This window comes from Bufo bufo, chromosome 3 (assembly GCF_905171765.1).
Source record: "Bufo bufo chromosome 3, aBufBuf1.1, whole genome shotgun sequence".
Classification (NCBI taxonomy): Eukaryota; Metazoa; Chordata; class Amphibia; order Anura; family Bufonidae; genus Bufo; species Bufo bufo.
In genome coordinates, this window is record NC_053391.1 from 165383456 (window position 1) to 165401043 (window position 17588).

Here is a 17588-nt window from a genome sequence, read left to right on the forward strand (position 1 = left end):
TACCAATTAAGCATATTAGGTGATGTGCATCTCTGTAATGAGAAGGGGTGTGGTCTAATGACATCAACACCCTATATTAGGTGTGCATAATTATTAGGCAACTTCCTTTCCTTTGGCAAAATGGGTCAAAAGAAGGACTTGACAGGCTCAGAAAAGTCAAAAATAGTGAGATATCTTGCAGAGGGATGCAGCACTCTTAAAATTGCAAAGCTTCTGCAGCGTGATCATCGAACAATCAAGCGTTTCATTCAAAATAGTCAACAGGGTCGCAAGAAGCGTGTGGAAAAACCAACTGCCCATGAACTGAGAAAAGTCAAGCATGCAGCTGCCAAGATGCCACTTGCCACCAGTTTGGCCATATTTCAGAGCTGCAAAATCACTGGAGTGCCCAAAAGCACAAGGTGTGCAATACTCAGAGACATGGCCAAGGTAAGAAAGGCTGAAAGATGACCACCACTGAACAAGACACACAAGCTGAAACGTCAAGACTGGGCCAAGAGATATCTCAAGACTGATTTTTCTAAGGTTTTATGGACTGATGAAATGAGAGTGAGTGTTGATGGGCCAGATGGATGGGCACGTGGCTGGATTGGTAAAGGGCAGAGAGCTCCAGTCCGACTCAGACGCCAGCAAGGTGGAGGTGGAGTACTGGTTTGGGCTGGTATCATCAAAGATGAGCTTGTGGGGCCTTTTCGGGTTGAGGATGGAGTCAAGCTCAACTCCCAGTCCTACTGCCAGTTTCTGGAAGACACCTTCTTCAAGCAGTGGTACAGGAAGAAGTCTGCATCCTTCAAAAAAAACATGATTTTCATGCAGGACAATGCTGCATCACACGCGTCCAAGTACTCCACAGCGTGGCTGGCAAGAAAGGGTATAAAAGAAGAAAATCTAATGACATGGCCTCCTTGTTCACCTGATCTGAACCCCATTGAGAACCTGTGGTCCATCATCAAATGTGAGATTTACAAGGAGGGAAAACAGTACACCTCTCTGAACAGTGTCTGGGAGGCTGTGGTTGCTGCTGCACGCAATGTTGATGGTGAACAGATCAAAACACTGACAGAATCCATGGATGGCAGACTTTTGAGTGTCCTTGCAAAGAAAGGTGGCTATATTGGTCACTGATTTGTTTTTGTTTTGTTTTTGAATGTCAGAAATGTATATTTGTGAATGTTGAGATGTTATATTGGTTTCACTGGTAAAAATAAATAATTGAAATGGGTATATATTTGTTTTTTGTTAAGTTGCCTAATAATTATGCACAGTAATAGTCACCTGCACACACAGATATCCCCCTAAAATAGCTAAAACTAAAAACAAACTAAAAACTACTTCCAAAAATATTCAGCTTTGATATTAATGAGTTTTTTGGGTTCATTGAGAACATGGTTGTTGTTCAATAATAAAATTAATCCTCAAAAATACAACTTGCCTAATAATTCTGCACTCCCTGTAGGCGCGTCCTCCTCGTTCACCTTCTAGCACGAGCGCTGCCCCGGCCGGAAGCAAGCGCGGTGCGAGGTGGCTGGTTACTTTGGTTGTCCTGGAAACCGAATCGGTGATGTCACCTGTAGTAATACTGTAGCCTCCGTGGGACAAAAAACCTTCCTACGCGTTGCGGGGCCGTGCGGGCTCCTTCGTCAGGGATAGTTTGTTCTCAATGTCCATGGAGGTTAAATAGCTGGTTCGGTCTCCATGGCAACCGTGTCAACAAGTAACCATAAGAACGGACAGGCAATTTTCAAAGCTTCTGTGAAGTGCTGATTTGTATTCCTGCAATTGAATTCATGGTTCCTTTATTGCATTAGCTGTCCAGAGGGCACCATGTATATATATGTTTTGATAATGGTTGATTATTACCCAAGTAATCCAGATGGCCTCAAGGGTACATGTCTATTGAAAGGCAAAAAGTTCTATTTCCTGGTTCAACCCATTTGGTGCCAGACTATTATATCTAAAAATCCATTTACTTTCCACTCTGGACATAAGTTTGATGTAATCCCCTCCCCTTCTGTCCTGTTTGACTCTCTCTATGCCCCCGAATTTGGATCCCAGGAACTTCCCTTGATGGAATTCCACAAAATGGCGGGATAGGGGATGGTGGTCTACTTTTTTATGGATATTGTTGATATGTTCCCTGATCCTGGTTTTTAATTCCCTTTTTGTGCGTCCAACATAGATTTTATTGCAAGGGCACTGGATGTAATAAATAACCCCTTTGGTGTTGCAGGAAATATAATCCTTGATGGTACATTTACCTTGTGGGGTATCTAGTTCGAATATGGGTTTTATTAGGTGTTTCACGGTTTTACAATTTTTGCACAATCGACAAGGGAAAAAGCCTTTTTAGGGACATACTTTATTCCCCAGTGTGTTTCTTTTGTCAGATGAGGCTACTAAATTGGCTAAATTAGAGGCTTTCCTAAAAATAAATGTGGGTTTAGATGGAATCTTCTCCCCTATGATTTTATCGTACTTGAGGATATCCCAATGTTTGTAAATAATTCTTTTAAAAGTGCCCACCCCTGCACTATATGTAGTGATGATAGGGACCTTTATTTGGTTTGCATCCTCACTGGCACATGTGTCCTTATCTGTTGATTTTTCTTTTAATAGTAAATTCCTGTCCATGGTACTGACAGTATTGGTGATTGGGATCAATATTTTTGAATCGTACCCTTTTTCCAAGAATTTTTTATTTAGATCTGCCACCTCCTGTTGGTAATCAGTGTCTATAGTGCAATTCCTACGGGCCCTAATATACTGACCGTAGGGGATATTATTCAACCATGTGGGCAAATGGCAACTTCCCAAAGGAATAAAACTGTTAGTGTCAGTTGGTTTATGGTAAGTTTTGGTGTGTATAGACATGTCCTCAATGAATATTGTTAAATCCAGGAAGTTAATTTCTTTTTTATCATAAAGTGGGGTAAAATGCAGATTAAAATCATTTTTATTTAGATTGATTAAAAAATTGTTGAGGGAAGGCTCATCCCCCTTCCAGATAAAAATGACGTCGTCAATGAACCTTTTCCAGAGGACCAGACCCGCACCGAGCTCCCCATCGGGAAATATGGTGGGCTCCTCCCATCTACCCATGTAGAGGTTAGCGAAGCTCGGTGCAAATCGGGTCCCCATCGCGGTCCCCCACGTCTGAAGATAAAAATCTGGACCATACTCAAAATAATTATGCTCCAGGATGAACGTGATACAATCACACGTAAAATTTATTTGTTCCTCAGATGTTGTTTGGTCCTTTTTTTAAAAATATTCCACAGCATCACGCCCCTTCTTTTTATCAATTACTGTGTATAGGGCAGTCACGTCCAAAGTGCCCAAAAAGAAGTCTGGCTGCCATTCAATCCCCTCTAAAATTTGGAGGATATGTTTCGTGTCTTTCAGATACGCTGGTAACTTTAAGACTTTTTCTTGAAATAAAATGTCCACATATTTGGATAGGTTTGAAGTGAGGCTATCTATCCCTGAAATTATGGGTCTGCCTGGTGGGCTGGTTTTGTTTTTGTGAATTTTAGGGAGATAGTAAAAAATTGGTATCTTAGGGCTTTTGTTGTTGATGAAGAGGATTTCATCCTTAGAGAGGGCTCCCATATTCTTACCCTTTTGAATTAACAGATTCAATTTACTTTTATATGCTGTTGTGGGGTCGAGAATGAGTTTCCTGTACGTTTTTAGGTCAGAAAGGAGTCTCAGGGCCTCCTGATGGTAATCCTTCTGGTCAAGTATGACCAATCCTCCCCCTTTATCTGCTGGTCTAATGATGATCTGGTGATTGGTTTGTAGGGATTTTGTAGGGAGGATTGGTCATACTTGACCAGAAGGATTACCATCAGGAGGCCGACAAAAACAAAACCAGCCCACCGGGCAGACCCATAATTTCAGGGATAGATAGCCTCACTTCAAACCTATCCAAATATGTGGACATTTTATTACAAGAAAAAGTCTTAAAGTTACCAGCGTATCTGAAAGACACGAAACATATCCTCCAAATTTTAGAGGGGATTGAATGGCAGCCGGACTTCTTTTTGGGCACTTTGGACGTGACTGCCCTATACACAGTAATTGATAAAAAGAAGGGGCGTGATGCTGTGGAATATTTTTAAAAAAAGGACCAAACAACATCTGAGGAACAAATAAATTTTACGTGTGATTGTATCACGTTCATCCTGGAGCATAATTATTTTAAGTATGGTCCAGATTTTTATCTTCAGACGTGGGGGACCGCGATGGGGACCCGATTTGCACCGAGCTTCGCTAACCTCTACATGGGTAGATGGGAGGAGCCCACCATATTTCCCGATGGGGAGCTCGGTGCGGGTCTGGTCCTCTGGAAAAGGTTCATTGACGACGTCATTTTTATCTGGAAGGGGGATGAGCCTTCCCTCAACAATTTTTTAATCAATCTAAATAAAAATGATTTTAATCTGCATTTTACCCCACTTTATGATAAAAAAAGAAATTAACTTCCTGGATTTAACAATATTCATTGAGGACATGTCTATACACACCAAAACTTACCATAAACCAACTGACACTAACAGTTTTATTCCTTTGGGAAGTTGCCATTTGCCCACATGGTTGAATAATATCCCCTACGGTCAGTATATTAGGGCCCGTAGGAATTGCACTATAGACACTGATTACCAACAGGAGGTGGCAGATCTAAATAAAAAATTCTTGGAAAAAGGGTACGATTCAAAAATATTGATCCCAATCACCAATACTGTCAGTACCATGGACAGGAATTTACTATTAAAAGAAAAATCAACAGATAAGGACACATGTGCCAGTGAGGATGCAAACCAAATAAAGGTCCCTATCATCACTACATATAGTGCAGGGGTGGGCACTTTTAAAAGAATTATTTACAAACATTGGGATATCCTCAAGTACGATAAAATCATAGGGGAGAAGATTCCATCTAAACCCACATTTATTTTTAGGAAAGCCTCTAATTTAGCCAATTTAGTAGCCCCATCTGACAAAAGAAACACACTGGGGAATAAAGTATGTCCCAAAAAAGGCATTTTCCCTTGTCGATTGTGCAAAAATTGTAAAACCGTGAAACACCTAATAAAACCCATATTCGAACTAGATACCCCACAAGGTAAATGTACCATCAAGGATTATATTTCCTGCAACACCAAAGGGGTTATTTATTACATCCAGTGCCCTTGCAATAAAATCTATGTTGGACGCACAAAAAGGGAATTAAAAACCAGGATCAGGGAACATATCAACAATATCCATAAAAAAGTAGACCACCATCCCCTATCCCGCCATTTTGTGGAATTCCATCAAGGGAAGTTCCTGGGATCCAAATTCGGGGGCATAGAGAGAGTCAAACAGGACAGAAGGGGAGGGGATTACATCAAACTTATGTCCAGAGTGGAAAGTAAATGGATTTTTAGATATAATAGTCTGGCACCAAATGGGTTGAACCAGGAAATAGAACTTTTTGCCTTTCAATAGACATGTACCCCTGAGGCCATCTGGATTACTTGGGTAATAATCAACCATTATCAAAACATATATATACATGGTGCCCTCTGGACAGCTAATGCAATAAAGGAACCATGAATTCAATTGCAGGAATACAAATCAGCACTTCACAGAAGCTTTGAAAATTGCCTGTCCGTTCTTATGGTTACTTGTTGACACGGTTGCCATGGAGACCGAACCAGCTATTTAACCTCCATGGACATTGAGAACAAACTATCCCTGACGAAGGAGCCCGCACGGCCCCGCAACGCGTAGGAAGGTTTTTTGTCCCACGGAGGCTACAGTATTACTACAGGTGACATCACCGATTCGGTTTCCAGGACAACCAAAGTAACCAGCCACCTCGCACCGCGCTTGCTTCCGGCCGGGGCAGCGCTCGTGCTAGAAGGTGAACGAGGAGGACGCGCCTATTTACAACGGAGAAAATAAAGAAGATTCCACAAAAGAAGTAACAGAAGGAAGGTAATCACAACTAGAACTAGGACGCACCTCAGGGAGAACCTCTTTTCAGGTAGGAATCACACTAGTACTATTCTTATGTCCTCAGCTCTAGCAGATTTATCTGATATCTTCCAACTGAGAGAGCCGGTGGACGCTACTATCTGCCTGTACATTACCCCCTTTTTCTTTGTCGCGTCCCCGATCTATCCAGTCCTTTCACCCAGCAGCAGTAGCTGTCTAGATTGTATTTCCTGCGCTAATGTCCAGTATCACCCACGGGTGATTCATTGGCTTCTATTATGAGTTTAAGCATGCATGGGATAGGCATAAGGCCATCCTTCATATAAGATAGGGCCAGGGGCTTTCCATAGTATTTAGTATATTGGGCAGACTAGATGGGCCATACGGTTCTTATCTGCCGACACACTCTATATTTCTATGTTTCTATGTATATATAGCAGCATAAAAGGCTTTTTTTGTCAGGTGAATGCCTAATTTTTGGGGCCTCTACTCCAGTGGCCTACAGTAAAATCTTTATCTTTATCCATTGACCGCCTAATGTACCTCTAGACACATAATCACTAGTTCTTTTCTGTCAGGTGAATGCCTAATTTTTGGGGCCTTTACAGGCCTACAGTAAAATGTTTTGCCGGTGATCGCCTAATGTAACTCCAGCCACATAATCACTTTTCTTTCAGGTGAATGCATAATTTTTGGGGCCTGTTCTACACTGGCCTGCAGTAAAATTGTTATTCAGTGAAATCTTAATGTACCTCCAGCCACATAATCACTTGTTCTTTTCTGTCCCATGAATTCCTAGTGTTTGGGGGCCTGTACTCTGCTAGCCTACAGTAAAATTGTTATCCACTGACTGCCTAATATACCTCCAGCCACATAATCATTAGTTTTTTTCTGTTCGGTGAATGCCTAATGTTTGGGGCCTGTACTCCACTGGCCTGCAATAAAATTGTTATCCACTGATCGTCTAATATACCTCCAGCCACATAATCACTTGTTATTTTCTGTCAGGTGAATGCCTAATTTTTGGGGCCCGTACTCCCGTGGCCTAAAGTAAAATTTTTCTAGGCTCCAGCAGGTCACATTTTTGAGAGTTTCCCTTCAAGACGCATAGAAATGGCCACTGATTAAAACACATATTTTTTGTGGGAATTTTTGCCATTGATCCCCTTCTGGTATGTCACTGTCCATGTTGTGGGACTACTTGTGCACTTCTAGTAAGTATTTGGTGGCTGCAAATATGACCTGAAGGTTTTTCAGGTTCGCCTGCTATTAAAGTAAAAAGGGCCTGCCGCGAACTTGCGGTTCGCGAACATGTCTCGACCGATGTTCATCCATCATTACATTTCATCACTACAGAGTCACAAAATTAAAAGACTATGACAAAACTGTATGTGCATACATATGGTATTTGCTAGAGCTTTACTGCAATATCATTTTATGTTAAACTGTAGCAAAAACTTCATATAATTATTATGGGTTTGCCACAATGCTGTTATTGTGTGGCTTTCCTCTACACCATTTCTGCCACTTATGTTATGTCAGTCATACAGTATTTATTTAAAGATGATCTTTCACCACTTCCAACATAAAACCATAAGAATAGATGCACCAGAATAATATTAGGATCGCTTGTAGCTAGGCATGTCAGGATCAGTGAAAGGCCCTCTTTAAATTCCATTACATTTAAATATATCTGAAATGTAAAGGCTGGTGCTAAACTTTAGCCCCATGACATTAAGCAGGTTTAAATTTCTTCCTACTACTGAGTTGTAGACACAGTAGTTGTAAGTCATAATGGGAGCCCAATCACTTTCATTATGTTACAATGTACAGTGCTAGTTTTGTGATTCTACACTGGTAGATTTTTCAAATTTTGGAGAAAATAATATGATTGTTCAAATCCTGAAAGTTATTTAACTGACAAATAAACTGGTTACTTTTAATTATATGCTTTATTTTACTGAATGCACACAATAGTTGAAAGAGCTTTTTAGTGTAGAATGTTGACGCCTAGAGCTCCATAAAATTATGAACATTACATATCTCATCTTAGAGTTATACGGTACAATTCAAGGACATATTTCTCTTGTCTCAAAATCTTATGAAAAATTGTACATTATTATCATTATTATTATTAACAATACAATATAGACTTTCTGCCTAAAAAAAGAAAAATGGTCTGGGAAGCCAGAACAAGTTCACCTTCGTTCTTCAAGATTATTACTCTAAGCTTAAGGAGGGAGATTAATCAAAATGGTGTAAAGTAGAACTGGCTTAGTTGCTTATAGAAACCAATCAGATTCCACCTTTCATTTTCCATAGCTCCTTTGGAAAATGAAAGGTAGAATCTGATTGATTGCTATGGGTAACTAAGCCAGTTCTACTTTATACCAGTTTGATAAATCTTCCCCATTGTATTTTTTATACACTCATGCCTCAACTCTAGTAAAAAGTACACATTTTCTGGAATTCTTACTAAGCAGAATATCAGTATTACATTTACTGTAGAGGGCAAAAAATTAGGACCAGTCCAGCTAAGAGTACAATTATGATTGACTTACCAAGGATACCTAATCGGTAGTTGACGGTAATGACAATTACATTTCCATGACTTGCAAGTATACTTCCATCAATCATGTTTCCAGTACCCTCCATGTAGGATCCTCCATGGATATAAACCATAACTGGTTTCTTATTATTTGGATCATGGATATCTAAAAGAAAGTATAATTAAGAATCACATATTAGAACTCAAATATGGTAATACAGTATAGCTAATACATTGTTTCCTAATAAAAATGTTATTAACATCCAACTTCAGCTTCCTATATTACTTGGTAGTGATCTGACAAAAAAACACTCTACATACCATATAGGAGATTTCTGGGGATTAACTATCAAACACTATTCATGGAAATAGGTTGTCAATGTTACATCGGTGGGAATTTGACTACGATCACCCTTAAAATCAGCTGGTAGAAGGAGATGGACACAACCAAGTTGATGTGTAAGACCTAACTAAAAGATAGATCATTAAATTTGTAAACTCAGAACCCTTCTTTAATGTAGACTCATCCCATACAAAGGTTCTGAATAATAAAAGCATACTACAGTATAACTGTCTGCATGAGTCCAAAAGGAAATGGTTTAAGAGAAAGCTACACATTTATTTAACTTGATCTACTGTATGCATATATTAGAATTAATTTATTAATATTGACTAAAAAAACAATACTGTAGAACATTGCCAAAATTGGTTATGCAATCTTCCACTAAAATATTTATCTTAAAAATATTACTATTTTTCATTTTCATTATATATTTACAATATTTAACTTATGCACCTAAACAATTTTACCAATTTGTAAGCCTGTTGCTAGTAAAGGTTACCAACGCATTTTATAATATTTATGAATTACTACATTATATAAATAATACAGCATTTCAACTGAACATAACTAAATTTTTATTGAAGGAAGTTATGCTTCTCAAATTTTAGAAAGGATGCATTATCACTTTAAATAACGATCATCCCTAAAATGTTACAGATTAAATGTATACACTCTAAAATACTGCAGCATCTGCACATTTTCTCACTCTATGGAAATTATTCATAGTGAGTATCATTGTAAAATTGTATCTTAAATCATATGCGAATTAAATGTAGAGCAAAACATAGTGATTTACATATTTTAATGTAATGCACATTTTTCTTTGATTATGCAAAAATATAGAAACTTAAGAAGCTTAACAAAATTGAGTATTTTTATATAACTTATGTAATAGAGTTTTGTTAAGTTGAATATGCACAGGAAAGTGTTTCTATTACATTACAGAAATGGAGGAATATTAAGTCTGAAATGTGACAAAATAGAGTAGGCCAAGTTAAAGTTACTAAGCAGACTTTGCAAGCTTTAGATTACCTAACACACAAAAAAGAAAAAGAAAGGGGAGTAATTGTTCAGCAGATCACCAATATTCAGAAAAAGTATATTTGGTAGTGATCTGAAATTCACTAAACATATATAAAACACAACTTTTAATAATGTTATCATATAAAAGAGATGACCCTCAAAATAAAGTAGTAGTGCACGGCGGCACTTCAAACTGAAAAACCATTTGTCCTACCACTTAATTGTAGAATTAAAAGTTGTCTTAATTCTCCCAGGAGGCAAGATAAAGATCTCCATGCGGAGGAAAGAATTGAAGGGTTGCAAACAGGACATGGATTGGGGCTACAAGTCCCTGATGTTGCCCTATAGTGGGGGTGCTACACTGGCCCTGATAACCTAACCACAGAGTACCCACCCCCATTTCTCCTAGAGGATCAGTTGCATATATTAAACTTATTTTTTCTCAGCAGAGCAGCACTCTGTCCCCAATGGGGATCACAATCTAAGTTCCCTATCAGTATGTCTTTGGAGTGTGGGAGGAAACCGGAGTAACCAGAGGAAAACAATGCAAACACGGGGAGAACATGCAAACTCCATGCAGATTTTGTCCTTGGGTGGATTCAAACCCAAGACCCCAACGCTGTAAGGCAATAGTATATATTATTATCTATCAGCTCAGTGTAATACCATCCTTAGAATAGTTTTATATAAGTCTACAGTCTACAGTCTACTCTACTGTACAGGCAGTGTCGAATTTTACATAACTTCTCTCATGACTAAAATATAAGTATATATATATATATATATATTTATGTATAAATATTTATATATATATATATATATATATATATATTGTGGGGTTTTGCTCTGGTAGATAGGCAAAGCGGGCGCAGAACAGAGGCAAAATACAAGTTCTTAACTCAAAACGTCAGTGTTTATTCACACTTGAGGCAATTGCACAAAACAGCATGTAACTTAGCAGTCTTGGTGTTAATTCACACACAAAAGAAAGTTCATATAACACAAGTCAACTTGCTGGCAGTTCTACCTTCAGTAGTCTACAGCAGGCTTTATGGGGCCTGTTTCCCCAGCATGCGTATCTCAGCCCTCCAGCACGGCACAAAGCCTCAGATCCTAAAAACAGAGACATCTCTGCTGAGCCCAGCTGCCTATTTATGGACAGCCGGGTGCTGCCAAAACCCAGACCGGCACTTAAACTCCGGTCTGGTATTTGACCTCACCTGGCTGGAATCCAGCCCAGCTGCACATGTTGGGAGTAATATACCTGCCTTGCCAGTCACAACCCCTCACTGTGTCACTATATATATATATATATATATATATATACAAAAGAAAAACAACCAGCAGCACCATCCAAGAAAAAAAGGAGGGAAAAGGGTGCAGAGCCCAAGTATGGCAAAAGGTGCTTACCCACTTATGTAGGACAAAAAATTGGACCTAAAAAGTGGCACAGAGCGACGTTTCGGCTCATACATGAGCCTTTCTCAAGGCTCAAAGAAAGGCTCATGTATGAGCCGAAACGTCGCTCTGTGCCACTTTATGGGTGAATAAAGTTCATTGACTTTTTGGAAAGTCCTCCGGAGTGCAGTCCAATTTTTTGTCATATATATATATCTACTTCTATTTTAGTCATCAGCGAAGTTATGGCAATTTCGATCTGGCTGCTTCACTAAATTTCACAAAGAAATTTACTTTGTCATGAAGCACATCTCCTTGCATGTAGCGGATGCAATGTTGGAGAATCGCAATCACCCCGCCCCACATTATTGAACCCCTCAGATGCTGTATTCATTGCTGATCGTGGCATCTGAGTCTACGATTTAGGCCTTTCAGGGGTTAATTAGGGTAAAAAAAAAAAATACTCACCTTATCCATTTGATTGCATAGAGGTCGTCGTGGCCATCTTGATTAAAGACACTGCACAAAATATTGCACAGTAACATACTTAACTGATCCATTTGCTCTCAACGGGCCAGCCGCCATCTTGCTTTAAGGTCTGGCGTAAAATCTTGCGCGGCCCAAAATTACATCATCCTGCCGGCAACCATGGTGACGTCATACATCACCGCTCATAGGATTTTGGCCGAGATCTTCAAGCTAGATGGTGGCGGGCAACCCGTCGCAAGCAAAGGGTGCAGGTAAATTTTACTGTAGGCCAGTACAGGCCCCTAAAATTAGGCATTCACCTGACAGAAAATAACTTGTGTTTATGTAGCTAGAGGTATATTAGGCGGTCACAAGATAAAAATTTTACTGTAGGCCACTATAGGCCCCAAAAATTTGCCATTCACCAGACAGAAAAGAACTTGTGATTATGTGGCTGGAGGTACATTAGGCGGTCACTGGATATACATTTTACTGTAGGCCAGTACAGGCCCCAAAAATTTGGCATTCACTTGACAGAAAATAACTTGTGATTATGTGGCTTGAGGTACCTTAGGTGGTCACTGGATAAAAATGTAAGTGTAGGCCAGTACAGGCCCCAAAAATTTTGCATTCACCTGACAGAAAAGAACTTGTGATTATGTGGCTGAAGGTACATAAGGCGGTCACTGGCTAAAAATTCTACTGTAGGCCAGTACAGACCCCTAAAATTAGGCATTCACCTGACAGAAAAGAACTTGTGTTTATGTGGCTAGAGGTATATTAGGCGGTCACAAGATAAAATTTTTACTGTAGGCTTGATCAATGACACGACGCAATACACGCTCCAGAAAGAAAGTATAAGGTATAATGTCACTGATGGTGCCCTGGCTGCGACTGACCAATTTGGTGATCTCATCAAATGGCCGCAGAAGTCTGCATGCGTCGCGCGTGAGCAGCCACTGGCACGGTGAAAAGAAACCAAGCTCCCCAGAGCCTGTCCTGCTGCAGAGTTAGTACAGGTAGTCATTAATGGCATGTTGCTGCTGGAGCAGCCTATCAAGCATATACAAGGTGGAGTTCCAGCTCGTCGGAAGTCACAAATCTGACGTCTGATGGGCAGGTGGTGTTGCCGCTGAACGTCAGCAAAGCGAGCCATGGCCGTGTAAGATCTTCTAAAATTGCCAGAGATTTTCCTGGCTTGCCGCAAGATGTCCTGGACCCTGGGGTATTTGGCAACAAATTGCTTCATGACTAGGTTTAGGATGTGTGCCATGCATGGCACGTGTGTCATTTTGCCCTGTTTCAGCGTGCTCAGCAGATTGGCACCGTTGTCGCACAGCACTTTACCAATTGTCAAATGAAGCAGGGTTAGAAACTGATCAGCCTGTGACCGCAGAGCTGAAAGCAGTGCAGGACCGGTGTGGCTCTTGGCTTCCAGGCACAACAGCCACAGCACAGCATGCCAACGTCTCACCTGGGACATCGAATTGGTTCTGGGGAGCTTGGAGGGTGCAGCGGAAGAGGAGGTAGCAGTGGAAAAGGAGGATTCAGCCGAGGAGCAGACGGAGGATGGAGTAGGAGGAGGAGAAGAAGAGGCAGGCCTGCATGCGGTCTGTGGCAGTAACACCAAATCCAGACGGGTGCCACGGGTTACATGCTTGACCGCCGTCAGAAGGTTCACCCAGTGGGCAGTATAAATTATGTACCTTCCCTGCCCGTGTTTGCTAGACCACGTGTCTGTGGTCAGATGTATCTTGGCACCTACACTGTGTGCCAGAGATATATTCACTTGCCGCTGAACGTGGCCATATAGCTCTGGGATGCCCTTCTGGGAGAAATATTTCCTTCCAGGACCTTACATTGCGGTGTGCTAATGGCAACAAATTTTCTAAAGGCCTCCAAGTTCACCGGTTTATATGGCAGTAGTTGGCGGGCTAGCAGTTCCGACAAGCCAACGGTCAGTCGTTGGGCAAGAGGGTTATCCGGCGTAATCAACTTTTTACGCTCAAACATTTGGGCCACGGAAGCCTGCCTTCTGCCAGATGAACGCGACGACGGCACGGTGGAAGGTGGAGTGGAGGACAAATGGGACAAGAGAGGAAAAGGAGAAGAGGCAGGACGTGGAGCGCCAGGAGAAGAGTCAGGATGTAGAGCACCAGGAGTGTGGCTTTGTGGGTTCTGACAGCTTTGCTCCCACTGGGCTCAGTGATGGGATGCCAGGTGCCTTCTTTAGGCGGTCGTCCTTAGGTGAGTGTTGGGCTTAGCGCGACTTATGCGTTGACAGCACAGACTGCAGATGGCAACACTATTATCAGCAGCTGACACGTTAAAAAAAGCCCACACTGCAGAGCCATGTGTTGGCGTCTTGGGAGCGCCAGAAGTCACCGTGCATGGTGGATGGCTCGCTCCAGATATATTTGCAGTCTGCTTTTTGCCTACTATGCGAGCTCTGCCTAATTCTCCTCCTTCTCCTCCCTATCTGCTGCTCCATCTCTTTCTCTGAACTCCCCTCCTCTTCCTCTCTTGTGGGCACCCACGTGACGTCCATCGACACGTCATCATCGTCATCTTCAACACCACTGACATTTGAGATCTCTGATTTTGCAGCAACCTCCCTCCTTGGGCTGATCTGGGTACTGTCGTCAGACATCTGGGTGGCGGCCGTTGCTACCTCCTCTTTCATATCCAATGTCAAGAATGGCTGCACATCGGTAAGGTCTGGGAATAGATGGGAAAATAATTCCTCTGACTCGAGTTGAGGGGCTATGGTGGTGGTGGTAGTGTATTTGGTGGTGCACATAGTAGAGAGTGAGGAGGGTGCAGATACAGAGGATGAGGGGGGTGCAGAAGCGGAAGGCTGAGTGAGACACTCAACCAACTCTTGTGCGCCCTTACAAGTAATTTCACGCATTTTCTCTAACTTCCCACTTAGGCTCCGGCCTGGTGCACCTGCGCGACCCCTACCACCCCTGTGGAATGGCCTGCCTCTTCCTCTGCCTGTCATTTTCAAAATGACCCTGTCCCTAGAGAAGAGCAATTATTTTTGGAAGCAGGTATATTGCAGGCCTCAATCAATATTTGGTGGAAGCAGACATATCAAACCCCTTAATCAGTATTTTGTGGAAGCAGGTATATCACAGGCCTCAATCAATATTTTGTAGAAACAGGTATATTGAATCCCTTAATCAATATTTTGTGGAAGCAGATATATCGCAGGCCTCAATTAATATTTGGTGGAAGCAGGTACATCAAACCCCTTAATCAGTATTTTGTGGAAGCAGGTATATCGCAGCCCTCAATAAATATTTGGTGGAAGCAGGTATATCAAACCCCTTAATCAGTATTTTGTGGAAACAGGTATATTGCACCCCTCAATCAATATTTTGTGGAAGCAGTTATATCAAACCCCTTAATAAGTATTTTTTGGAAGAAGGTATATTACACCTCTTAATTATTTTTTTGGACACAACAATTATATCACACCACCCTGTTTATTTGGGGCTACAGGTATATCGCAGCCCTCAATCAGCATTATATCACACACGTCAATCAGTTTTTTTTATCACACCAGTTGCAATTAGTTGTTCCAATACCGTTTGTCCCTCTATATAGCTGCGGTATCACAGCAGAACCGCACACAACTGTTGCACAATACAAATGCACTATAATATACTTTCCATGTTAGAAAGTATATTATAAATATATCACACGCCTCAGTATATCACACCTATCGATAAAACACATATACCAGTCCTTAAAAGGACTTTTGTGGCCCTATTAGCTAGCGTTTGGTGTCCCTAACAGCCTGTCCCTGCTCCATAAAGCAACCTCTCCCTACACTGGTAAAACACAGTATGTAAAATGGCTGCCAGATCGGGTTCTTTAATAGGGTAGGGGTGTATTCATGTTCTGAAACATCTCAATTGGCTCTCCTGTCCCACCTGATGGATGTATCATGGGTCAAAGTTCAGTGCAATGTAAAAGAATATGGCGCCGGTAGACATCGCCATATGTTCGAATGTTCGAACGCGCAAAGTTTGCCGCAAAACGACCACCAGGCGAACCGCAAGGCCATCTCTATTGATGGTAGCAACACCTCTCAATAAAGTTGAGACAGGACCATTTCTACCCCTCTTCTTTTATCAACAGCCTGTAAATGTCTTGGAAGTTTGAAGACCATACGCTGGAGTTTTCAGAAAGGAATGTTGTTCCATTCCTATCCAATTGAGGTTTCTAGCTGCTCAATAGTTCTGGGTCTTCTTTGCCAGATTTTTTGTTTCATGATGCACCAAATATCTTCATTTGGTGAAAGGCCTGGACTGCAGGCAGACCAGTTAATCACCTGGATTTTTCATCTTTGAAGGCATGCTGTTGTGCTGGATGCAGTACTTATTTTAGCTTTGTTTTGCAGAAAGAGAAGATTGATTGGAGTGTATCTTGTTCCAAAAGCTTTATGTAATGTACAAAATTGATAGTGCCTTTTCAGTTGTGTGAGCTGCTTACACCATAGGCACTAATGCAACTTCATACCAGGCTTATGAACTGTGTGCTGATAAGCTGGATGGTCCCTCTCCTCTTGAGTCAGCAGAACATGACATCCATGGTTTCCAAAACAAATTTCAAATTTTGATTCATCTGACCACAGAACAGTTTTCTATTTTGCTTCAGTCCATTTTAAATGAGCTTTAGCCCAGAGAAGATGGTAGCATAATAATAATAATAATAATAATAATAATAATAATAATAATAATAATAATCTTTATTTATACAGCACAAATGTATTCTGCAGTGCTTTACAAACAGAAGATTCACAGACAGAGTTATAAATAACATAGCAACAAACAAGTAAAAAAATAAAACAAGAGGAATGAAGGCCCTGCTCGCAAGAGCTTACAATCTATGAGGAGATAGGGTTGACACAGAAGGTAGCAAGTGCTTGATTTGTACAATGGTTTGGCTATCTTAACACAATAGGGGAGTAGATATATGGTTGCATGAGTCAGTCACCTGCACATATCTGTAGTGCTTCTGAGTGTATGAGGTGTTTATATATGACAATGGATAAGATTCATAAAAATGATGCTGAAATGGGTGTGTGGAAGTGGTGAATGGAGGAGAGTTAGATCAGAGTATGTGATAGGCTAACCTAAAAAGATGAATGGCTGTTATGAATTAACAGGAGAAGTCTTGGAGATGGAAGTGAGTGGTTCAGATTACTCTGGATGTTAGGTTTAAGTTGTTGGCTAAACGAAGAGCATGGATAAGATGGTAGACAGAAATGAGGTAAGAGATGTACAGGGGTGCAGCACTGTGGAGTGCTTTGTGGGTGAGAATAAGTAATTTAAATTGAATCCTGTACTGTATGGGTAACCAGTGCAATGACTGGCACAGGGCGGTAGTTGTTAGATAGATGAGCCTGGCTTCTGCATTCAGGATAGATTGGAGAGGTGAGAGTCTGGTGAGAGGAAGACTAATTTGTAATGAGTTAAATTAATCAAGATCAAAATGGATCAGGGCAACAATAAGAGGGGGTAAGGGAAAGATCTGTGTCAAACATAATACCAAGACTGCAGGTGTGTTGCCTAGGCATAATGGTAGTGCCACACACTGAAATGGAAATATCAGGTTTAGGTAGGTTAGTAGATTGAGAAAACACCAGTAGTTCAGCATGTGAAATATTCAGGTTCAGATAGAGAGTGGACAACAGACAGGCAGTCAGTGGTGTTCTGTAGTACCACAGGGGTGATGTAATGGGAAGAAATATATTGTTGGATGTCATAAGGTACTGAAAACCAAATCTGCTGTTCAATAGGGGCTATGTAGAGA

The 17588-nt window shown here is 41.0% G+C and overlaps 1 protein-coding gene across 2 annotated transcripts in view; it reads right to left on the minus strand.

The window, feature by feature from the left end:
* The window catches only part of NLGN4X (neuroligin 4 X-linked), a 378225-nt gene that overhangs the window by 194626 nt on the left and 166011 nt on the right, over window positions 1-17588 (minus strand). For both annotated transcript variants that reach the window (XM_040421828.1, XM_040421827.1), the window contains one exon: window positions 8544-8696. In XM_040421828.1, coding sequence (XP_040277762.1) covers window positions 8544-8696 — 153 coding nt within the window. The remainder of the gene's footprint in view (window positions 1-8543; window positions 8697-17588) is intronic.